The following is a 19,360-nucleotide window of genomic DNA, read 5'->3' as shown; positions in this document are numbered from 1 at the left end:
GCTTCTTCAGTTTCTCATCGTCGTTCGAATTCTCATGAACCTATAAAAGTTTTCATGTTCTACTATCATTGGGTCTGGGTTTCTTTTCACAGCTTGGTGTTTTGGCGCCTTTGACATTGAACCCGGAAGAGGGGTTCTGGCTACTAAGTAATGTAGACCATACAAAACAAAATGGGGTAACGGAAGGACACAGGATAGGCGGATGTGGTACCTAATAGGACGAAACACAAAGATATCATCCTATCAAATGAATTATATGCAACGAGAATACATTTTCTCAATATTTTGCTCATAGACACTCTTTTGTTATGTTACATTTTTTCAGGGCCTAGTTCTTGATGTCCTTAGTCTCATGCTAACCCTTTATTTTCTCACGCCTATTTCCATTCCGTTATAACATCTCAAAAAAATCAAGAATGTAAAACAAGTTCACATTTTACAATCAGTTCTTCTTGGTGAGGCGGTGGATTTCCTCAAAGTAGTGCTTAAGGTGATCGGGGTTCACGCCAGGGGTGATTCCTGCTTTCGTTAGTGCTTGCCTCGATCGACTTCATATACCGAATACGTACCGTGACCAAGGTTGGCAATCCAGCCCTTGTCTCCGACCCAGAAGCCCTCGACCATCTCTTCCACGGCCTTGGTGATAGCCTCCTTGGTGCCATAAAGCACACCGGGGTCGGCGTTGCCCTGGAAGACGATGTTGCGGTCGCCTCGAATCTTGACAGCCTCCTTGGGGTCGTGCAGCCAGTCCATTCCAACAACGTTGTATCCAAGGTTGCAAGCAGAGTCGAGTGCGTACCAAGCACCCTTGGGGAACACGGTCATGGGCACCTTTTCCAGACCCAGGCTCTGAATCTTAGCAGGAAGCTTCTCTGCGATCTGCTTGAGGTAAGGCTCAGAAAACTGGCGGTACGACGCAGGGCCAAGCTCTCCTGCCCATGAGTCAAAGACCATTACCAACTAAGAAAACAATTGTGTCAGCTATACACTACCGTACCCTATACGCTTTTGAGGGATCTTACCTGAGCACCAGCCTTTACTTGCAGAGCCAGATGTTCGACACAAATATCAGCGATCTTGGACAGAAGCTTCTTTGCCTCCTCGGGGTACTTGTAGATCCATGTCTTGACCTGTGCAAACAGCTTGGTGCCTCCTCCCTCGACCATATAACAGAACAGCGTCCAGGGAGCACCACAGAATCCAATCAAGGGCACCTGACCATCGAGCTTCTGGCGTGTCAGTGTGATGGCATCATAAACGTAGCCGAGCTCAACAGCAACATCGACATCCTTGGCGAGAACCTGGCCGTACTGTCCGTCATCGGGACTCTTGAGCGGTTCGGGGAAGTGTGGGCCCTTCTTGTCAACCATCTCGACAGTCATGCCCATGGCCTGTGGGATGACCAGAATATCGGAAAAGATTATGGCAGCATCTATGAGGCCTGCGAATCGGCGGACGGGTTGAAGGGTAATTTCTGTTGCAACTTCGGGGTCACGGCAGCATTCGAAAAAGTCTCGGTTGCCCTTGGCTTCGTGGTACTCGGGGAGGTAACGGCCAGCTGTTGATTGAACCAGTTAGATATCGTTACACCTATCTTTGTTTTCGATTGAATTGCCTCTTTACCTTGTCGCATAACCCACATAGGAGGGCGCTCAACGGTCTGGCCTAAGTCGCAACGCAGAAAGTCTCAGCACAGGTCCCTCATGATTCTAGCAACCGAAACGCTGATAACCCACCCCATGCTGTGCGAAGCAACAGGTCGTTCTTTAGAGGTGCAAAGTCCTGCGTCATTTTTCTTGATAAATTTGGCGAATAAATATCGTTACAACAGCTCAGGAAATAGAGAATTGCAAGTTACAGATCAGGCGGGATCTTTAAGAAGAAGTTCCAGTTAAGCTACCCATACTACCTAACGTTAGACAGTAACCCCACCAAGCAATTGCTCATTTGGAATCATAGTCAATGGAGGGGGCGAGGGGTCCCTTCTCCATCTGTCGGTAGCTGGACCGAGCTCTAGATTGGTTGTATTGATTGGCTGACTCCACTCTATCTTTCGGTCCTCGGAATCTAAGACGGACCGACACGCTGTCATCATGGGCACAGTCAGTACCACGCGTTGATAGCTTCATTCGAGATACGGAGCTATTCATTTCCTTGCCTGGTGCTGTCCGAAATTATTCCCCGAACAAGCGATTAATCAACACGAGTACGGCCATCTTATAATATCCGCAACGATGCCTTCCGAACGCGAACTCCAGATCAACCCAATCGTTCCTGAGTCTATGATTCACAACACCAAAGTTAGTAGCTATCCTTGACATCGATCGGCTCTGAAATATATTTGCTAACATTTACTGCGCACAGGCTCTTTCCAATCTCCACAGTCTCACTGCTTCCCTCTTCGGAGTCACTGCTGGAGTCCTCGGCCTCGAGTCCTACTACGGCTTCCTCGTCTACATCGTCTTCTCTTTCATCACTACTCTGCTCTTCTACGTCCTCAAGGTCGCCCCTGAATCACTTCCCAAGGGCCATGCTCCTCTTGATCCTTCGCGCTTCTACCGAGGACTCTTTGATTTCTGGGTCGGTGGCATCTCCAATGGCATCTCGGGTTTCGTCTTGACATGGACATTATTTTATGGTTTAGTTAGGGCATAGGTCAACAGTACCAGGAGTCTACATCTACTTTTGGCGTCTTTGGAGTTATGATAAAGAGAATTGTTAGAATGACAATGCGGTATCCAAGAAACGAACTGTGTCATGAAACAGCTATTAAAAATGATCAAGTATACTGGACAAAAAGAAATAAGCAAGTACTACCGCCAATTAAACAATAACGTTCTAGAAAACAACACGCTCGAACTGCTAGTCAACTATCTCAACGACTTTACCAACGAAACCCTCTAGCCCGGATTTATCCTGACTCCCACCTTCTAACAGTATAACTCGTGAACCCATCTCTATCCATTCTCGGTGATGTAGAAGCTCCAAGCCCATCTCAACTCCACCCTTGGGCTGGTCGCTCTCATTTCCAATATTGTTCAAGTCAAGCTCATCGTTGAGGTTGAAGATTTCCTCCATCTCATCCGTGTCTTCTGCGCCGGCGTCCCATCCGTTGTCTTGACGAGATACTCGGCGGATGCGCGCTACCGTTCGAATGCTGGCAATGTATATGTTTACAAAAGAGCCAATGGCCAATGTATGAATGTCTGGGTCTTCAAAAACCGCTGTGAATCCACTTGCAGCTTGCAACTTCAACCCAGTATCTGCCATATGTTTTGACGGTACTGCCAAGATCATGCCTCGGCGAATGCGAGGGATCTCAGAGACAGCAGTGTGGCCTATACTGCCATTCTGGGGGCGAGTCGTGGGTGATCGAATGTTGAGGCCAATTGACCCAGCTTGCCCAGCTTCGAGAGTTGAGACTGGAAGTCTCAGATTACGTATGCTAACAATCTGAGCATCATGCCACTCTCCTGCAATTGCCGATGCAGATATAGCGTTCTTCATAGCAACACGGGCCAGCTCTGCTGATGATGGATGTGAGATCGACAGGCCATAACTACTTGGAGATTGTCTACCCTCTGGAGTCCTATCCAACAGCTCATCGTCCTCGGGTGGAAAAGGCCCAACAACAATCTTGTCTCCAATGGAAAACTGTCCAAACCTGAGATAACCAGATACGACAATATCAGGGCCGGCCATTTCACCGGAGCCACCGGTCAAATGACCATAAGAACCTGATGGAGAAAAAGTATCATCGATATGAAAGAGACACTTGGGCTGTTCCGGATTCAATGCCATTCCGATGTAATCGCGTGCGGTTGGTGTAGATGGCAGTGGTAGATTTTCCAACAGTGCGTGCAGAAGGCCAATTCCGCTCCCCTTGACTGCACTCGAGAACGCTATTGGAACAATCTCAGTCAGATTTCCACTCTCCGTAATCCCCTTCAATAAGTCCTTCACATTGGCGGAATCGTCATCAGGCACTCTGCTCAGGTCTCCCCATATCTTCTGATCAGGCCGAAGGATTTTAGGTACACGCCCAGCATCTTTGACGGCTGACAAAACCTTGTTAGTGATTTTGCGTGCGCTCATTTTGGAAGCGAGATCCATCTTGGTAACGACGACTGCCAAAGGAATGCCCAGTTTGAGAGATAGAGTCAAATGTGCTTTGACGAGATCGACACCACCTGCTGAGACACCCAAGCCATCGGGCACTCCTTGGCTCCTTGTGGTTATTTCAGTATCATCGGCGGCCAAACATAGAATGATCCAATGAGGAGCCCAGTTCATCAACCCACGAAGGACTGTACGTCGATACCTTGGATGACCCGCGGAATCCGACACAAACACCAAGCGACCACCTTCAGAACAGTCGTGGATATCTACCCAGGACTCAATATTTGCATGGCTGCAGTTAAGAATCGACTGATCTTTGTACCCGATGAGCTCCTGGGCTATCGAGCTCGTGATTCCTGTAACCATTTCGTGACGATGTTTGAGCAAATTAAGACGGCTATTGCCACGACCATTGTCCAGAATCCCCGTTGACAGTGTTCCCAGCAGGCTCGATTTGCCAGAGGTTGTAGGCCCAGTGAAAGTAACTCTCAATTGCGGTGTGGACGAGCTGCCGCGGCTAGGCACAGCGTCGTTCCCTGCCGCAGACTGTTTATTACAGGCGGTGTCGTTTTCTCTATTTTCTCCATTTATCAACCCGAGGTAAGGCATGACAAGTGCTTCTGCGACCCAGAGTTTGCCGCTTCTGATGACTTCATCTGGCATGACCACCGTACTATCGATTAGTTCTGTGGACTCGGCCCATTCGCAGTCACCGACGATGACTCTCCGACGAACTTTGACAGTGCAGCCTAAGCTTGCGGCCATGACTTTCAAGGTTGTAATACTCTCATCCATCTCGTCCTTGGTAAGACCAACAAGCGTGCCATCGTCAGCGACGCCTATTTCATACAAAGCCCCCTTGGACTCTTCCAAGCCAGGGACGAGTTTCCTGAGCTTTACAGGAGCAGTAAGATCGACGTTGTCGTCTGGAAGCTTTGGGAGTGCTAGTTCCTTGGAGCTGGACAAGTGGTATGGGGAAGACTGTTGTAATCTCCACAAGAGCTGGGTCGTCAAGCTCTCGAGTCTCTGTTGTCGAGGCTGGCTGGACGCAGCGGGGGAAGGGGCTGACAACTTGGGTCGTCCATGGCGTGACTTGTTGGTTGTACTCATTCGCGTAAACACTCTCCGCGGCCGAAGAAGTAAATGAAGCTTATATTCCGTGGGGCCGTCTTGTGGCTCGGCTTGAAGTTTGGTGACTCCGTAATCGGATAATGGTCCGGATTCTGGCTGCTGATCTGGTTGAGGAACGTCTGAGCCTAGATGCTCGGTTTCATCCTTGCCAGAATCACTGAGCTTTGCCCAAGGAGACGAGACCCGCGGAGGATCTGGATCATAGGTGAAGACAGACATGGCGGTTCCGATAGCGGAAGGGAGCTTCAAAGACAAAGAAGACCAAGTTCAGGATTGTAATGGTGTTAATTAAGTCCTTCAAGTCAAGATATTGATAAATATGATAATAGGGCGTAATATCCAATGGTGAGAAAATGTAGTTCGTAGTATATTCGAGTTATCATCTTGCTAATACTTATGAGAAATTCTGTGAGTCGTAATGAGAGAGCAGTGATAATGAACCGATCACGACTCTAGGAAGGTTGGATTAAGGCGGTCAGTTACCGGCTCAGGAGATGTAGAGCATGACGCAAATCAGCAAAGCAGAAGTTAAGTTGTGATAAAATGGAAGATGATGAGGAAAACCGAAACAGTATGTGACAGAGCGCAACGCGCTTTTTGGAGTCGGCACAATGAATGGGATAAAAATGGACGAAACTCAATACTCACACAGGCTGACTGAATCGGAGAGGAGCGAGTCAGAGGTGACGCATCGGCGAAGCGGCCAATCATAGGAGATTCATCACAACCATGTGCGCTGTGGTTTCTGAAAGGTTCTAACATACTGTACTTACACTGAAGGTGCGGAGAATCCATGTCAGGTTTCAGCAGTTCCAGGACTGGCAGCTTGGATCTTTAGTGGTCGCGGCTAGAGGGCTGTGATAATGGTTGCTTAGGTCCATCTGTGAATACAATTCGTGGCGTTTCAATACACGTTCGGGCTTGACTTGTGCATACCATATTCGATTCCCCTTATGCTTGAATCTAATGGGGCTCAGTTGCAGCTATTCCTTTTGCACCTCTGTGATGAATCACCGGCCGATTCCTGCCTGTGAATTCAACATTTCCCTCCCCGGCTTGTTCTTTGATTTCAACGAACATATGATAGACGGGTGTATGCTGTTGGAGCGATCATCGACTTGAGCCCCAGATCAGTTGCAGTCTTTGGAACGCGGATACGGTACTACATATAAGCATTTAATTGAATTCCAGGTTGGCATCGCGCATTCATTCTAGGTATCAGGTTGAATCACTCGACTTGGACTACCTACCTACATTAGTAGGCGATGCACACGACTTCGAAACGATACATCTACAGTCAGTATTAGCAGCTTAAAGATAGAATTGACTGCAAAGGAAAGGGAAAAAGTCAAAAACAGAACCATATCTTCAATGCCAGAAAGTCATGATCAATTCTCAACCACTGGCTGTATCTCCATTCCAGATCCCTTCTAGAACACGGAATGTGGCATAAGATCTGTTACCCACATATGAAACCATATTGATACGGGAGTTTAGCCTGGGTACCTGCAGGTGTTTGTTAAATATTGGCTCACTTCGCTTTGTTTAATACGACACTTCAACCGAAATCCGTATCCATTTTGTACGCGACATTGTATTCGTATAGATTATCCTACGGATACAGCATGACCACATACTGAGTGAGGTAGCAAACAGGTTGACCAAAATAGTATATGCAGCCGCCGCCACAAGCTGACGCATTAAAGGCTGAGCCACCTGCCTTAGTCCTCGCATTCGCTATCAAAGTATCTGTCCAGTTAGGTGTTATTCTGTTAAACTTTGGACTTTTATGTCCACGAGGCACGGCCATTACAAAGACCCGAATCACAATCCCAATAGCTTAGTAGCTGCTGCCCAAGATATACTATTGTTAAGAATTCAGGGACTTGACTTGCATGGAGGACCTCCATTTTCAGATTGAGGCTGTAACACCAGGGGCTCGGTATGGATCCATGCATCTCAGGCGATAGGCGCTTGCTTGTTGGGCGTCTATTGCATTGCATCCCATCCATTGTGTTGTAGAAGGTAGCAAGAACACAAGTGCCCTGCAAATCCAAACCTTCTCACAGTCTAGGCCTGACGAATACCTGATCCATCCCTAAAACGATGCTAGAATTAAATGGATGGAAACGCCACCCATGGCATACAGTTTGCCAGTCAGCCAGTCAAGAAAAGCCCAAAGGTCGCTCGGGTACATGTTGCGGACAGTCAGGTACACTGGACACCGCCCCCCAGGGTCCGCCCTCCCCCACCAGTACCTGCCCAGGTCCCTGAGAGCCAGGTATGAGTATGGGAAGCTACTAACTATGGAGCACCCATGGAACCTACTGCCGCTCATAAAGTTAAGGCAGCCCAGCGCTACCGTCCATCCTCGTCTCCTTTCAGCTTCTGACATCCATCATACTCCTTTCTTCTTCTCTTTCCTCTTCACTAACACGAATACCCATCCCGACAACTCACCGATTTTACTTCACTTTCAATCTTGTTAACAAAATTCGACATGAAGAAGTTTGGCTTTGGAAAGAAAGGCGATGATGGCGAAGACGCCAGCCGCCACGCCCTATTCGGTCGCAAAAAGTCGTCTCAGTCTGCATCTTCCGAAAATCCCTACGCCAAACAAGGCGGCAAAGATCCCTACGCCGATGATGCGAAGTACGCCAACGTGACTCCTTACCAGCAAGCCCGCGCTGGTCTAGGCAATGCCCCTTCCCCCGGCCCCGGTCCTCAAGCCGCCAACTCTTACGGCGCTCCTCCTGCCCAAGGAGGCTATAACTCTCAGCCCCCAAGTGGTTATGGCGCTGACCGATACGGATCCGGTGGTGGTTATGGTGGAAATCGATATGGTGATGCTCCTTCGCAGAACCGCCCTGCTGCACCTACTGGTGCAAGAGGTCCCGGTGGTTATGGTGGATTCGGGCCTAGCGAGCCTGACAACAACCGCGATGATCTTTTTGCCGGCGCTCAGGAACGCCAGGCCCAAAAGCAGCAGCCCGGCGGCCCACAATCGGGGGCTGCTGGTGGCTCCTACGGCGGTTATGGCGAGGAGCGCGAATTGACTGCCGAGGAACAGGAAGAAGCTGAATACCAATCTATCCTTGCGGAGAAGCGACAGCTCCAGCAGGAGAGTGCATCTTCGGTCAACCGCTCGGTACAGATGGCTCGCCAAGCCAACGAAGTTGGTCGTGCCACCCTCGCTCGTCTAGGAGCTCAGGGAGAACGACTCAACAATACCGAAAAGCATCTCGATCTGGCGGCCAACCAGAACAAAATTGCCCAGGATCGAGCTGCCGAACTCAAGACACTCAACGGTAGCATGTTTGCCGTTCACGTCAGCAACCCGTTCACCTCCAAGCAGCGTAAAGCCAAGGCGGACGAGGATGTTATGAATCGCCACAGATCAGAAAGAGAACAGCGGGAAGCTACACGACGTGATGGCTTCCAAGCCAATCAGCGTATGGAGAACAACTTCAAAGACGTGAACAGTGCTGCTCGACCACGACAACAACCACGCAAGAAGGATTATGGAAAGTTCAACTTGGAAGATGAAGAAGGAGCCGACGAACTCGAGGGCCAGATCGACGATGGTATCAATGAACTTGAGGGCCAGGTGTCCATGATGAACATGGTCGGCCGAGCTATTGGAAAGGAGGTTGACGCGCAGAATAAGCAGATCGATCGTATTATGGATAAGGCAAGTCACTTCTCGTTTCAACCAGTCTGGATACATTGCTAACCTCGAGGACAGAGCGATCGTGTTGATGATGCTACGAGAATGAACCGAGAACGCCTGGCCCGTATCAAGTAGAAGGGACACGCATATACAATATCATGAAACATGGAAACGTTTATGATTTAGGAAGGATGAGCGACGGTTTAATTTGTCAATCCGAGGTATCTACACCGCAAAATGACAGGTCTAGTTTTGACCTGATCTTGGACTGTAACCTATGTCAAGTACGAATAACTGCGCTCTGGGAGCATTGTACGAGATGTGAATATGCAAATGAATTGGGCATCATTCAAATTTGGCTGATGATTTTAAGTTTTTCACCCTAGAAGCTTTAGTAAGACAAGATTGACGTTTGTTAATGTTATACTTTTAAGACCGAGGAACTTATTATATAAAGCCTTTTAAATGGAAGAAAACTGCATTCATGATGGACATGTATATGTGCTAGTGTATACAGTGTGCGTTCATCATAACACTGTAGACTCACTTAAACATGTATGAAATTTTCTAGAGTAAAAAGCTACCCCAGGCTTCAATGAACCTGTAAGAGCGCGAGCAACTATAAACATGATGGCGACCGACAATAATTCTGGACCTCCGGCTAAGAAGAGAAAGACAAAATCAAAAGATCCGAATGCTTTGACCGTCGGAGGAAAAGTCATTTCTTTGGAGGGTTACCTTACAGCGCCCCCCAAGCCCAAAGAAGCTGAAGCAAAGGTATCGGAAACAACAGACAGCGAGACCCCAACAGCGATAACAGCAACCACTATACCAGAAAGAAAGAAGGAGAGTACACAGCAAAGGCCAAGCAAAAACCCAAATGACCGCCGGGTCAAAGACCGTTACAATGAAAAACCACAAAGTCGAGAAGATCCAAAATTGCTTAAAACTCGCAAACAGCTTCCCATCTGGCAGTATCGCGAGGACATTCAGCAGGCGCTGCGGAACAACAGCGATGTTCTTGTTCTAGTGGGTGAGACAGGTTCCGGAAAAAGTACACAGGTCCCTCAGTTCCTCTACCAGGAGCCCTGGTGTAGGCGGCAAAGGATCAAGCTCGCTGGATCGGACGAAGAAATTTCAGTTGGAGGCACGGTTGCTATCACTCAACCTCGACGAGTCGCCGCAACAACACTAGCCCATCGAGTCGCTCAGGAAGCCGGTACTCCGTTAGGAAAGGGGCGACCAGATGGTTTGGTTGGTTATTCAGTTCGATTCGACCATCAAGTACCCAAGGGTTCGCGGATCAAGTTCTTGACTGAGGGTATGCTGCTTCAGGAACTGCTGCGAGACCCAAATCTCAAGCACTATAGCGCTATTGTGGTTGACGAAATCCACGAGCGGAGTCTTGATGTTGATCTCCTGGTCGGTTTTCTAAAGCAGATTCTCACTAGTGATCTGTCTGGTCGCGGCGGTATTCCTCTCAAGGTCATCATCATGAGTGCAACAGCAGATGTGGAGGGTATCCAAGAGTTCTTCAAAGATGTTCGCCCTAAGACGCAAGACGAGAATCTGCTCCAGGTTCTCAAGATCAAAGGACGACAATACCCGGTAACGGTTCACCATGAGCCGAAGCCAGTAGCTGATCTTCAGGACGCGCTTCTTACAACGATATACAAAATTCACTTGCAAGAACAACTTCCAGGAGACATCCTCGCTTTCCTGACTGGTCAAGAAGAGATCGAGGTGGCGCAAAAATTAATCGAAGAATACGCGGCAACGCTGGCATCAGACGTCCCCAAGATCAAGGTCTTCCCGCTGTACGGTCAATTATCGATGGATGCACAACGCGAGGCGTTCCTGCCCGTCAAGACGTCATTTACTCGAAAGATCGTGTTGGCAACAAACATTGCCGAGACATCAGTCACTGTACCCGGAGTCAGATACGTGGTGGACAGTGGAAAAGCCAAGGTGAAGCAATACCGGGCTCGTCTTGGTATGGAATCTCTCCTTGCCAAACCCATCTCCAAGTCATCTGCTATCCAGCGAACTGGTCGAGCTGGCCGTGAAGGCCCAGGTAAATGTTTCCGCCTGTACCCAGAAACAGCGTTCAAGACACTGCAAGATTCTGATCTTCCGGAGATTCTTCGCAATGACGTCCTGGGAGCAGTCTTGACCATGAAGGCGCGAGGAATCCAAGATGTTCTGGCGTTTCCCCTTATGGACCCCCCAGAAACAGAAGCGATTGAGAAGGCGCTGATTCACTTACATTTCCTTGGTGCTCTAAACGATGATGGCACCATCACCAAGACTGGTGAAACAATGGCCCGTTTCCCTATCTCGGCGCCTCTGGGAGCTGTGCTACTTGCTGCTGCTAGTCCTGAATTTGACTGTGTGGTTGAAGCAATCGACATTATTTCCTGCATCACATCTGGCGAAGACATTTTTTTGAGTATACAGTCTGAAGAGGCACAGGAAGAGGTCGAGACTTTTAGAAAGGAGCTTCAGCGCCGTGAGGGAGACATCATTACGTATCTCACCACCATTCAACAGTACACCGCCGAGAACACAGACAGAGTGAACTGGTGCAAGCAACGGAAGATCAACATGCGAAACATGAGACAGGCTCTGAACATCCGAAGGCAGCTTCGCGGCATGTGCCTCAAGGAGAAGCTTTTGGATGAAGCTCCACCAGCTGATCCCCAGCCATTTGTTCCAATCTCGCCAGAACGCGCCGAGCAAGTTCTCAAGTGCTTCATGCGAGGCTTTGCTCTGAAGACTGCAATGCTGGCTCCCGACAGTAGTTACGTCACGGTTCAGGGCAAGCACGTTGTAGCTATTCATCCCGCCAGCATGTTGCATGGACAAAAGAAGGAGGCCATCATGTTCTTGGAGCACGTTTATACTAATAAGAACTACGCCAAAAAGGTCAGCGCCATTCAGGCAGTATGGATTGCGGAGGCATTGGAGGGGAAATAGACGGTCGGATGCTGGGTATTTCATAAGAATACATGATAGATAGCTGTGTGTCATCTGCAAAAGCATAGGGAGATATACAAAAGCCTTTCCAGCTCCATATTCATTAATACTATCTCGTTACTCATTTCAACCATTCAGTAAGCTCTATATTATGATACACCGTCAAAAAACTGATTATGCATACAAATGCCTATTAAAATTCAAGGTGAAAGATTTGCTTGATCTAGTTGTACAATGTATGTCTACAGTACCTATGTATAGTAAGTATCCAGGCGTCTATGACTCCTGCTCACCACCCTCTTTGCCCCTGTTTTGAATAGCTTGCATCAACTCATATAGTTGCTGTATTTGCTCATCTTTCATGTAATTAGTAACAAGTCCGCATGATACTCAACCATAGGTACTCACCACTCATCTTTGAGAGCTTCTGCTCATCCAGCTTATCACCTACCCACTGGTCACCCTCAATCTTTTGCGCATACATCTGCCACTCTGTCAAGAACCCAATCTGTTCTTCGGGTCAACAAATTTCTCGTCATAATCCCTCTTCAAATTGACATACCAGATGAGCCGGGTTATCCACCTTTCTATGCGCCCTGAACTCAGCCTTGATGTACTCGTCTCCAAGGATTCTCATATCAGGTGGCAAATGCTTGCGGTGAGCACGCAGGAGTCGTCGGTACAAGGGAATGGGAGGGAGGAGAGCCATGGGGTTTGGCTTTAAACCACGCTGAGTACTGGTGGCTGATGCCAACCTCAACAAGGACGGACGCATTGTGAAATATTAGTAGAGGCAATCCCTTTGATTTACTTCTGTAGGGATATAAGCCAAAGGGCTCAATTGTGGTGATGTTGGCAGTGTGGAAGAATGAATTATCAAGACTGACGACGGGCAGAATCGCAAGAGTCGATGAGATTCTCAAAGACAGTGCCCGGCACATTACCACTCAGTCACTAACTTATCGCCCCTACGCCCCACTGCACTTAGTACACAGTGCACACACTCACAACTTTTTGCCATTGCCGTCTTCACAAGTGAAAGAAACCAGATACGGATAAACACCATTCGCCATGTCTTTCTCATTTGGCTTCGCAGGCGATGATATTTCTGAGGATGAGCAGAACTCCTCGACTGTCAAGCCAACAGCCCCAGCTCCTGCGGCTACCAACAGCGCATTTCCTGTCGCAGGAAAACCTCAGCTTCCACCAACTCTCCACCAACTGTCTGATCTTCTCGCCCAGCAACCGTCCAAGATCGCCTACAGTCTTCTTTATGTTGAGCTTGACGATGGAACTACTGTACAGTTGCCGCGGAGAGAGTTGTGGGATGTGAGGGTGCAGCTGATGGCTGAGGAGGAGAATCTCGCTGGAGCGCAGTCCGAGGGCCTGGGTAGTCATGATGTGAAAACGGGGGTTTATGAGGGCGGTTTCAAGAGTTGGGAGAGCAGTGTTGACCTTGTCAAGGTTCTGGCTGCGAACAAGGCTATCTCAACGTTGGAACAGAAGCCTTTTCGAGTTATGGAGGTAAGTAGAGAGAGGTCAATGGATGCAGTATAATATGTCTAACTCTATACCGACAGCTTGGGTGCGGAACTGCGTTGCCATCTCTGGCCGTCTTTCAATGGGCCATGACTTCAAAATCAGAAAGGAAGCCTCTGTCTCTCATCTTGGCAGACTACAACCCTTCAGTCCTCCAACTGGTCACTCTTCCCAATTTCATTCTCTCCTGGGCTCTTAATAACACTCAGCTACCTGCTCTTCAAGAAGCCTTCTCAATCGAGGGTGAAGTCGAGCTTGGTCCTGATGTCCTTGCAGCTTTTCAACAGTCCCTCCAAGAATCAAACATCACACTTTCTTTTATGTCCGGTGCATGGTCACAAGAGTTTGTAGATCTCCTCTACACTCTACCTTCAGGCAATGGTCAGCCAAACGCTACCTTGATTTTGGGTGCCGAGACGATCTATTCGCCGTTTGCTCTCCAAGCTTTCCTTGAGACTCTCTTCTTGATCCTGGAAAGGGAGCGAGATACTGAGGGCAGCCAAGCAGGCGCCTATATTGGCGCAAAACGCTTATACTTTGGCGTTGGCGGCTCGCTTGATGATTTCATTGACAAGGCACGTCAGAAAGGCGCCAAGGTAGAGCAACTGAGAGAAGAGGCGGAGGGGGTCAGGCGTGGTGTTGTCGAATGCGTCCTCGGGCCTACGTAACATCCTATGAGAATGCCAAATAGAAGAATTATTAAACACTTGAAACAATCAGAGTATATTCCTAGTTTCCGCTCTTTCAGCCAAAAGCTCAGATACTAGCTACTCGTAGTATGGGTATATGCCATCCCGTTTAACGCCGGTGCTCGTCCATCATATCAAGTGCATGTTACTTCCATAGCACTCGACCGCATTCTACAAGACTCCATGGTGACGAAGGCTACTTGCTTTTTTTGAATTTCTCAGCGCAGACTGGACAGTACCATGTCCCATTAGGCTCGCTTTTGAGACCGACGCAGGACCAGTGGAACCACTCGTAAGGACAATTGTCATTGTCGCATGCAACCATATCGCCGTAGCTAACGTTATGGCACAAGCAATATTTTTTGTCGTCGCCAGCCTCTTCATCGTCCTCATCAGCATCCCCAACGATGTCATCGCCGTCCATATCTTTGCCGTCGGCCACAGGCGTACCCCTTGACCGACCGTCTGCGCCCTCTTCTTCTTCCCCACTACCGCTGTCGACATCCGAAAGCTCACTATCATTCGTTGCCGCAGGGGAGTTTCGGTTCGAAGCCTTCTTTACTCGCGATAGATTCGACTTATTGGGCATCTTCTTTCTTGCTCCGCCAGTTGGTGTGCCTCGGCGCCCGATCACTGTTCCTGCTGACTTGACAGAGCCAGCTCTGGGACCTGCACTACCTGCCCTCGCCAGCCCTGCTCCTCCAGGTGCACCTCCCTTAGGGGTACCTGGGCCGAGCGAAGAGTGTCTTGCCAAACCACTAGACGCAGTTGGCAAAGTACCCAGGGCAGGATTTATACGGGGAGCCCGCTTCGTTGCAGGCCCTGCAGACCCCTCTCTCTGTCTATTCAGGGTTATGCTGGCCGCAGGTGTTGCAGGGGCGGATGCTGCATGCTGCTGCGCCTGTGCGTGTCGGACGTTTGGGTGATTAGGAAGCCGAGCAAGTGTTGGATTTGAAGAGGTTTGCGCGGCGGCGGCGAGAGGGGTAGATGGGCCAGCGGCAGTCGTCATGTGGCTCGCTGGGTTGATGGCGCGGATCGAGGGAGCGGTATGGTTTGCAGCGCTTGGTCGGAGCAAGGACGGGACCTCATCGGGGTCAGTAAAGCCAGGCTCGGCTCTGTCGTAGAGCTGCTTTATCTGAGAGTCCAAGTTTCGTAGGTGCTTGTCCATTAGGAGCTGCATCTTCTGGTGTAACACAATCTTTTCCTGCGACAGCTGATCTGCTCGGGCATAGTTCTCGCGAACCTGGGCTCGAAGAAGTTCCTCCTTAGGGTTTGGCTCGTGGCTTCCGTTGGTCTTGATCCATTTTTGAATCTTGCCGTCGCGATCCTCGATTATACGCACGCATTCGTTATATTGGCGGTCTTTGTCGGCAACCTCGTTTTGGACGAATTGAATCTCTTCGGGGAGGTTTTGGACTCGATTGATCCAATCTTCGAGGATTATGCCGGGATCGAGGGGCTCGGCTTGAGGCATCCTCTTGACGAAGTCGATGGACAAATCGTCTCTAGGCATGATTATTAACGATGAGAATGCGGCGCGATAAGAGCTAAAAGAGAAATGCGGTTGCGACAAAGTCGAAGCCCTCAAAAACTGTTCGACAGATGTTGCTAAACCGTCAGGCCAGTGAACGTATGAATTTATGTGTGAACGTATGCAGAAAAGAATTATGACCAGGCAATGCAAATGAGACGATCCGAAAGGTGGATTAGTCTATTCTTAGTCAAATCAAGACAAAAGACAGGAAGGGCAGGCCAAGAACGAAGACAAGGAGTGACTGTTTGGAAGATGAGAGGCAGGTGGTCCCATACAGTGGACGCGAATTTCCGAGGCCAAACGGCAGAGGAAAAGAAAGGGCAGGGGCAGGGGGGAAGTATTTGGCCGTCGCAAGCAACCCCAAAAGCAAAAAGCAAAAGCAATGATAGGTTCTTTTTGGCTCAAGACCAGATCCAGATTCAAAGAACGCAGAGAGCAATCAGCATGAATGACTCGGCTCAGCTCACCTCAATACCCACTTGCTCTCGCTTGTGCCTTCTGTTTGAGATGATTTTAGGTTGGACTTTACAACCGTACAAGTCGCGGTGCTCGGGCAGTCAAGTCACCACAACTCAGCTCAACTAAAGTCAAGAGAATATATACAAGAAGCAGCCTCGGATTGATGCTTGTTCTCTTTCGGGGGAGCGCTTTCTTTGAATACGATAGGATGAAGAAGGAAAAGGTGGAGGCATGAGGTTGGTGTAAGTTTTGTAATAGTAAGGCAGCGACCTAAAGAGGTCAAGTGACGTCCAATTTGTTCCAGCACCGCCACATGCTGCAGCCACAAGTCGTCTAGGCTGTCATTTACTAGACTTTATATGGTATAGATAGATCAAGATAAACCGCCTAAAGTGGTAGAATCTAGAGGTGGTTCCTAGCAGCTTCCATCCAACAACAAGTCTCTGAAGTTGAAAAGTAACGGTTTCAGAGCCAGAACATTGTTTGCTTCAGTGGCTCTACTTATCAGTCTGCTAAGTTCAGTAGGCACTCCCCACATTACAGTGGCCAAGCCCGACTCCAGCGCATCTACTAGCCTAAACGTACTAAGGTTAGCTAGTAGTTAGTAGCTTAGAGCTGCCGCTCCATTGCATTTGTCATTTTCGACTTCAAACATCTGAAGCCATTGATTTTACCAGCTACATCAACTTAACTCACACGACTCAACCACCAACTTCCTTCACGAGCGTCGCCCATTAGCAACACCTTACTGCACACATTCTTTTCCATTGAACTCTTACAAAATTATATTGCAAGACTTATTCTCTAACACACTGGGCTGACAAAACTAACTTGCCTAGTCGCCCACTCATCCATCCATCAACCAGCTGCGTCGCATAAGATATTTCTACCGAGGGATCACTCCTCATACTCCTGTAGCAATGGATATAGACTCCTACAGGTATCGGGTGCCAAAGCCGAACTATCTTCCACACATACCAGACGATGATCGCGATAACTCTCTTGTGGAAGAGTACTCCAACACTCCGCTCGGCTTAGCCAGTGAGATGGACAATGCCAAATTTTACAACAAATGCAAACGTCTCGCCGAGGAATCTGGCATCACCCGGCCCAAGGGATACAATGTATCCTTCCACTGTAACCCGGACATCGAGGAACATCACTTTGGCGTCACTCATCCTATGAAACCCTGGCGGTTAACGCTTTCCAAGAGCCTCATTTACTCTTACGGCATGTCTTTTGCCATGGACAATTATATCTCAAGGTCGGCTACGTACGAGGAACTCAACGAGTTTCACTCTTCGGACTATTTGGACTTCCTCGGCACAGTACTGCCTGAGCCAGTACCACGAGACCTCGAGAATCAAGGAGTCGACCTGAAGTTCAACCTGGGTGGATCTGACTGTCCCCTCTTTGATGGCCTCTTCAACTATTGTTCTTTGTCCGCTGGCGGGTCTCTTGACGCAGCCAGAAAGATTTGCTCAAAGCAGTCTGATATCGCCATCTCCTGGGGTGGCGGCCTTCACCACGCCAAGAGATCTGAAGCGTCCGGGTTTTGCTATATCAATGATATCGTTATTGCTATTCTCCAACTCCTTCGCCATTTTCCCCGAGTCCTGTACATCGACATTGATGTTCATCACGGCGACGGAGTAGAAGAAGCCTTCTTCTCGACCGATAGAGTCATGACAGTCTCATTCCATAAATACGACCCAAACAACTTCTTCCCTGGTACTGGCGCTCTTGATGACAACGGTCCCAAGAGCGAGCACAACCCGGGCGCTCACCACGCTTTCAATGTGCCCTTGAATGATGGTATCACTGATGAACAATACGATCATTTATTCAATACCGTGATTGGCAAAATTGTTGAAAAGTTCCGACCGGGCGCCATCGCACTGCAATGTGGTGCTGACTCTTTAGCCGGTGACCGTCTCGGTCGCTTTAACCTTCAGGTTCAAGGGCACGGAGCTTGTGTCAAGTTCTGTAAAGACATGGGTATTCCCATGATTCTTTTTGGAGGTGGCGGGTATACTCCCCGAAACGTGGCCAGGGCCTGGACATATGAGACCAGTATCGCTATCAACGCCCAGGACAAGATCAACCCCATCCTTCCAGAGCATGCCCCTTGGCGCGATCATTTCCGACAGGATACCTTGTTCCCTACTTTGGAACAAATCCTAGGTGAACCACGCGTGAACAAAAACCCTCCGAAACGCCTGCAAGATATCGTACAACACGTCACAGAACAACTTCGCTTTGTAGAGGCAGCACCAAGCGTTCAATTCCAGACGATACCTCCCGACCTTGGTGGTGTTAGAGATGATGTCGAGGAACGGATCAAGGAGGAAAACGAAGAAAGACGGGATGAGATCCGCAAAGCACGAGAAGCTGCAGTAGGAGCGGTAGGAACTGCAATGCAACTCTAGGGCTTTTCAACATCCGAATCATTATGTGGATGATGGTTCTGACATGGTTCCCGTATAAGCATTCAACTCATCTCCTACAGCAGAGTGTTTTGCTGCCGGCCGCTTACATATCTCTGATTTTGCCATATATTGGCCCTAAAACTGATGTTCCTTATCCTGAATGACGGCTGTTAAGCCATCAGGGTTATGTTTAGAAATCCGGTCGTGCCCGCAAGTCTTCATTGCTCTCAATTATATCACAGAGTGGCTCATCCATACAATGGGCAATCTGAAGCAGGGAACTCGGCACCAAGGTGCAACCAGCTAGTGTTAGGATACTGCTAGCGTTACTTTGGGATATATTGAACTGGCTCATCGCTATCTGTGGTTTTTTTTTTTTTTCACTCATGATTGTCTGGTTTACCTCTTTCAGCACGATGGGTCACATGTCTCATCCATGATATCCATATCTCGTATTTTGTACATATTTTTCACTGCGTACTTCGATCATCAATTTAAAGCATTCACTTGCTATTAACCTAGAGCAGGTGGCCACTATGGTTCCAATATGTGAGCATTTGGTCCCCTTCCTTGCGGCGCTTGTGATCTCGTACGGCTAAGAAGTTCTTTCCTATCCATCAGTCTACGATACTGCCGCAAATTCGATGACTTGTTGATGGCAGAGTTGTATTTTCCGTTGAGGGCAACTCATTCTACAATGTACATAGTATAGATTTCCCATCTGGGCCAGGACCTTTGAGTAAACTGCGGAGTGTAATTGCATGCCTATATTATTATACGGGCCTGCTAGGTCGTAGGGTTTCTCTGATACCGA

At 48.7% G+C, this 19,360-nt stretch overlaps 9 protein-coding genes across 9 annotated transcripts; 5 read left to right on the top strand and 4 right to left on the bottom strand.

The window, feature by feature from the left end:
• Window positions 1-442: 442 nt before the first annotated feature.
• On the bottom strand, window positions 443-1,791 carry FGSG_01361 (uroporphyrinogen decarboxylase; the record flags this gene model as incomplete). Its single annotated transcript, XM_011318850.1, has 5 exons — window positions 443-519; window positions 570-960; window positions 1,023-1,558; window positions 1,624-1,665; window positions 1,737-1,791. 5 exons carry the CDS (start codon window positions 1,789-1,791, stop codon window positions 443-445), a joined length of 1,101 nt encoding a protein of 366 aa, XP_011317152.1.
• A 443-nt stretch (window positions 1,792-2,234) lies between these two features.
• Window positions 2,235-2,655, top strand: FGSG_01360 (uncharacterized protein; the record flags this gene model as incomplete). The annotated part of the gene is made up of 2 exons (XM_011318849.1): window positions 2,235-2,300; window positions 2,365-2,655. 2 exons carry the CDS (start codon window positions 2,235-2,237, stop codon window positions 2,653-2,655), a joined length of 357 nt encoding a protein of 118 aa, XP_011317151.1.
• Window positions 2,656-2,862: 207 nt separating this feature from the next.
• FGSG_01359 (uncharacterized protein) lies at window positions 2,863-5,469 on the bottom strand (the record flags this gene model as incomplete). The annotated part of the gene is made up of 1 exon (XM_011318848.1): window positions 2,863-5,469. One exon carries the CDS (start codon window positions 5,467-5,469, stop codon window positions 2,863-2,865), a length of 2,607 nt encoding a protein of 868 aa, XP_011317150.1.
• A 2,130-nt stretch (window positions 5,470-7,599) lies between these two features.
• Window positions 7,600-9,255, top strand: FGSG_01358 (uncharacterized protein). Its single transcript, XM_011318847.1, has 2 exons — window positions 7,600-8,941; window positions 8,996-9,255. Exons 1-2 carry the CDS (start codon window positions 7,751-7,753, stop codon window positions 9,053-9,055), a joined length of 1,251 nt encoding a protein of 416 aa, XP_011317149.1. The 5' UTR covers window positions 7,600-7,750; the 3' UTR covers window positions 9,056-9,255.
• A 292-nt stretch (window positions 9,256-9,547) lies between these two features.
• Window positions 9,548-11,896, top strand: FGSG_01357 (uncharacterized protein; the record flags this gene model as incomplete). Its single annotated transcript, XM_011318846.1, has 1 exon — window positions 9,548-11,896. One exon carries the CDS (start codon window positions 9,548-9,550, stop codon window positions 11,894-11,896), a length of 2,349 nt encoding a protein of 782 aa, XP_011317148.1.
• A 193-nt stretch (window positions 11,897-12,089) lies between these two features.
• On the bottom strand, window positions 12,090-12,807 carry FGSG_01356 (acetate non-utilizing protein 9). The gene is made up of 3 exons (XM_011318845.1): window positions 12,459-12,807; window positions 12,305-12,404; window positions 12,090-12,252 (listed from the first exon to the last, which is right to left on the bottom strand). The coding sequence occupies exons 1-3, from the start codon at window positions 12,669-12,671 to the stop codon at window positions 12,173-12,175; spliced, it is 393 nt and encodes a 130-aa protein (XP_011317147.1). The 5' UTR covers window positions 12,672-12,807; the 3' UTR covers window positions 12,090-12,172.
• A 160-nt stretch (window positions 12,808-12,967) lies between these two features.
• Window positions 12,968-14,103, top strand: FGSG_01355 (uncharacterized protein; the record flags this gene model as incomplete). The annotated part of the gene is made up of 2 exons (XM_011318844.1): window positions 12,968-13,420; window positions 13,477-14,103. The coding sequence occupies 2 exons, from the start codon at window positions 12,968-12,970 to the stop codon at window positions 14,101-14,103; spliced, it is 1,080 nt and encodes a 359-aa protein (XP_011317146.1).
• Window positions 14,104-14,164: 61 nt separating this feature from the next.
• FGSG_01354 (uncharacterized protein) lies at window positions 14,165-16,225 on the bottom strand. Its single transcript, XM_011318843.1, has 2 exons — window positions 16,126-16,225; window positions 14,165-15,629 (listed from the first exon to the last, which is right to left on the bottom strand). Exon 2 carries the CDS (start codon window positions 15,596-15,598, stop codon window positions 14,321-14,323), a length of 1,278 nt encoding a protein of 425 aa, XP_011317145.1. The 5' UTR covers window positions 15,599-15,629; window positions 16,126-16,225; the 3' UTR covers window positions 14,165-14,320.
• Window positions 16,226-17,037: 812 nt separating this feature from the next.
• On the top strand, window positions 17,038-18,546 carry FGSG_01353 (histone deacetylase phd1; the record flags this gene model as incomplete). Its single annotated transcript, XM_011318842.1, has 1 exon — window positions 17,038-18,546. The coding sequence occupies one exon, from the start codon at window positions 17,038-17,040 to the stop codon at window positions 18,544-18,546; it is 1,509 nt and encodes a 502-aa protein (XP_011317144.1).
• Between the last annotated feature and the right edge of the window lie 814 nt (window positions 18,547-19,360).

The sequence above is a fragment of the Fusarium graminearum genome, chromosome 1 (assembly GCF_000240135.3).
Source record: "Fusarium graminearum PH-1 chromosome 1, whole genome shotgun sequence".
Taxonomy (NCBI): domain Eukaryota; kingdom Fungi; phylum Ascomycota; class Sordariomycetes; order Hypocreales; family Nectriaceae; genus Fusarium; species Fusarium graminearum.
The sequence above is the reverse complement of the archived record's forward strand: the minus strand, read 5'-3'. Positions and strand labels throughout refer to the sequence as shown.

Excerpts from the sequence above, each read along its gene's own strand:
- FGSG_01356 (XM_011318845.1), bottom strand. The coding sequence starts at position 12,671 with ATGCGTCCGTCCTTGTTGAGGTTGGCATCAGCCACCAGTACTCAGCGT. Across the intron at positions 12,405-12,458 it reads TGGATAACCCGGCTCATCTG|ATTGGGTTCTTGACAGAGTG; the intron begins GTATGTCAATTT and ends CCCGAAGAACAG. Across the intron at positions 12,253-12,304 it reads GAAGCTCTCAAAGATGAGTG|ATGAGCAAATACAGCAACTA; the intron begins GTGAGTACCTAT and ends ATTACATGAAAG.
- FGSG_01358 (XM_011318847.1), top strand. The coding sequence starts at position 7,751 with ATGAAGAAGTTTGGCTTTGGAAAGAAAGGCGATGATGGCGAAGACGCC. Across the intron at positions 8,942-8,995 it reads TCGATCGTATTATGGATAAG|AGCGATCGTGTTGATGATGC; the intron begins GCAAGTCACTTC and ends CCTCGAGGACAG.
- FGSG_01354 (XM_011318843.1), bottom strand. The coding sequence starts at position 15,598 with ATGCCTCAAGCCGAGCCCCTCGATCCCGGCATAATCCTCGAAGATTGG.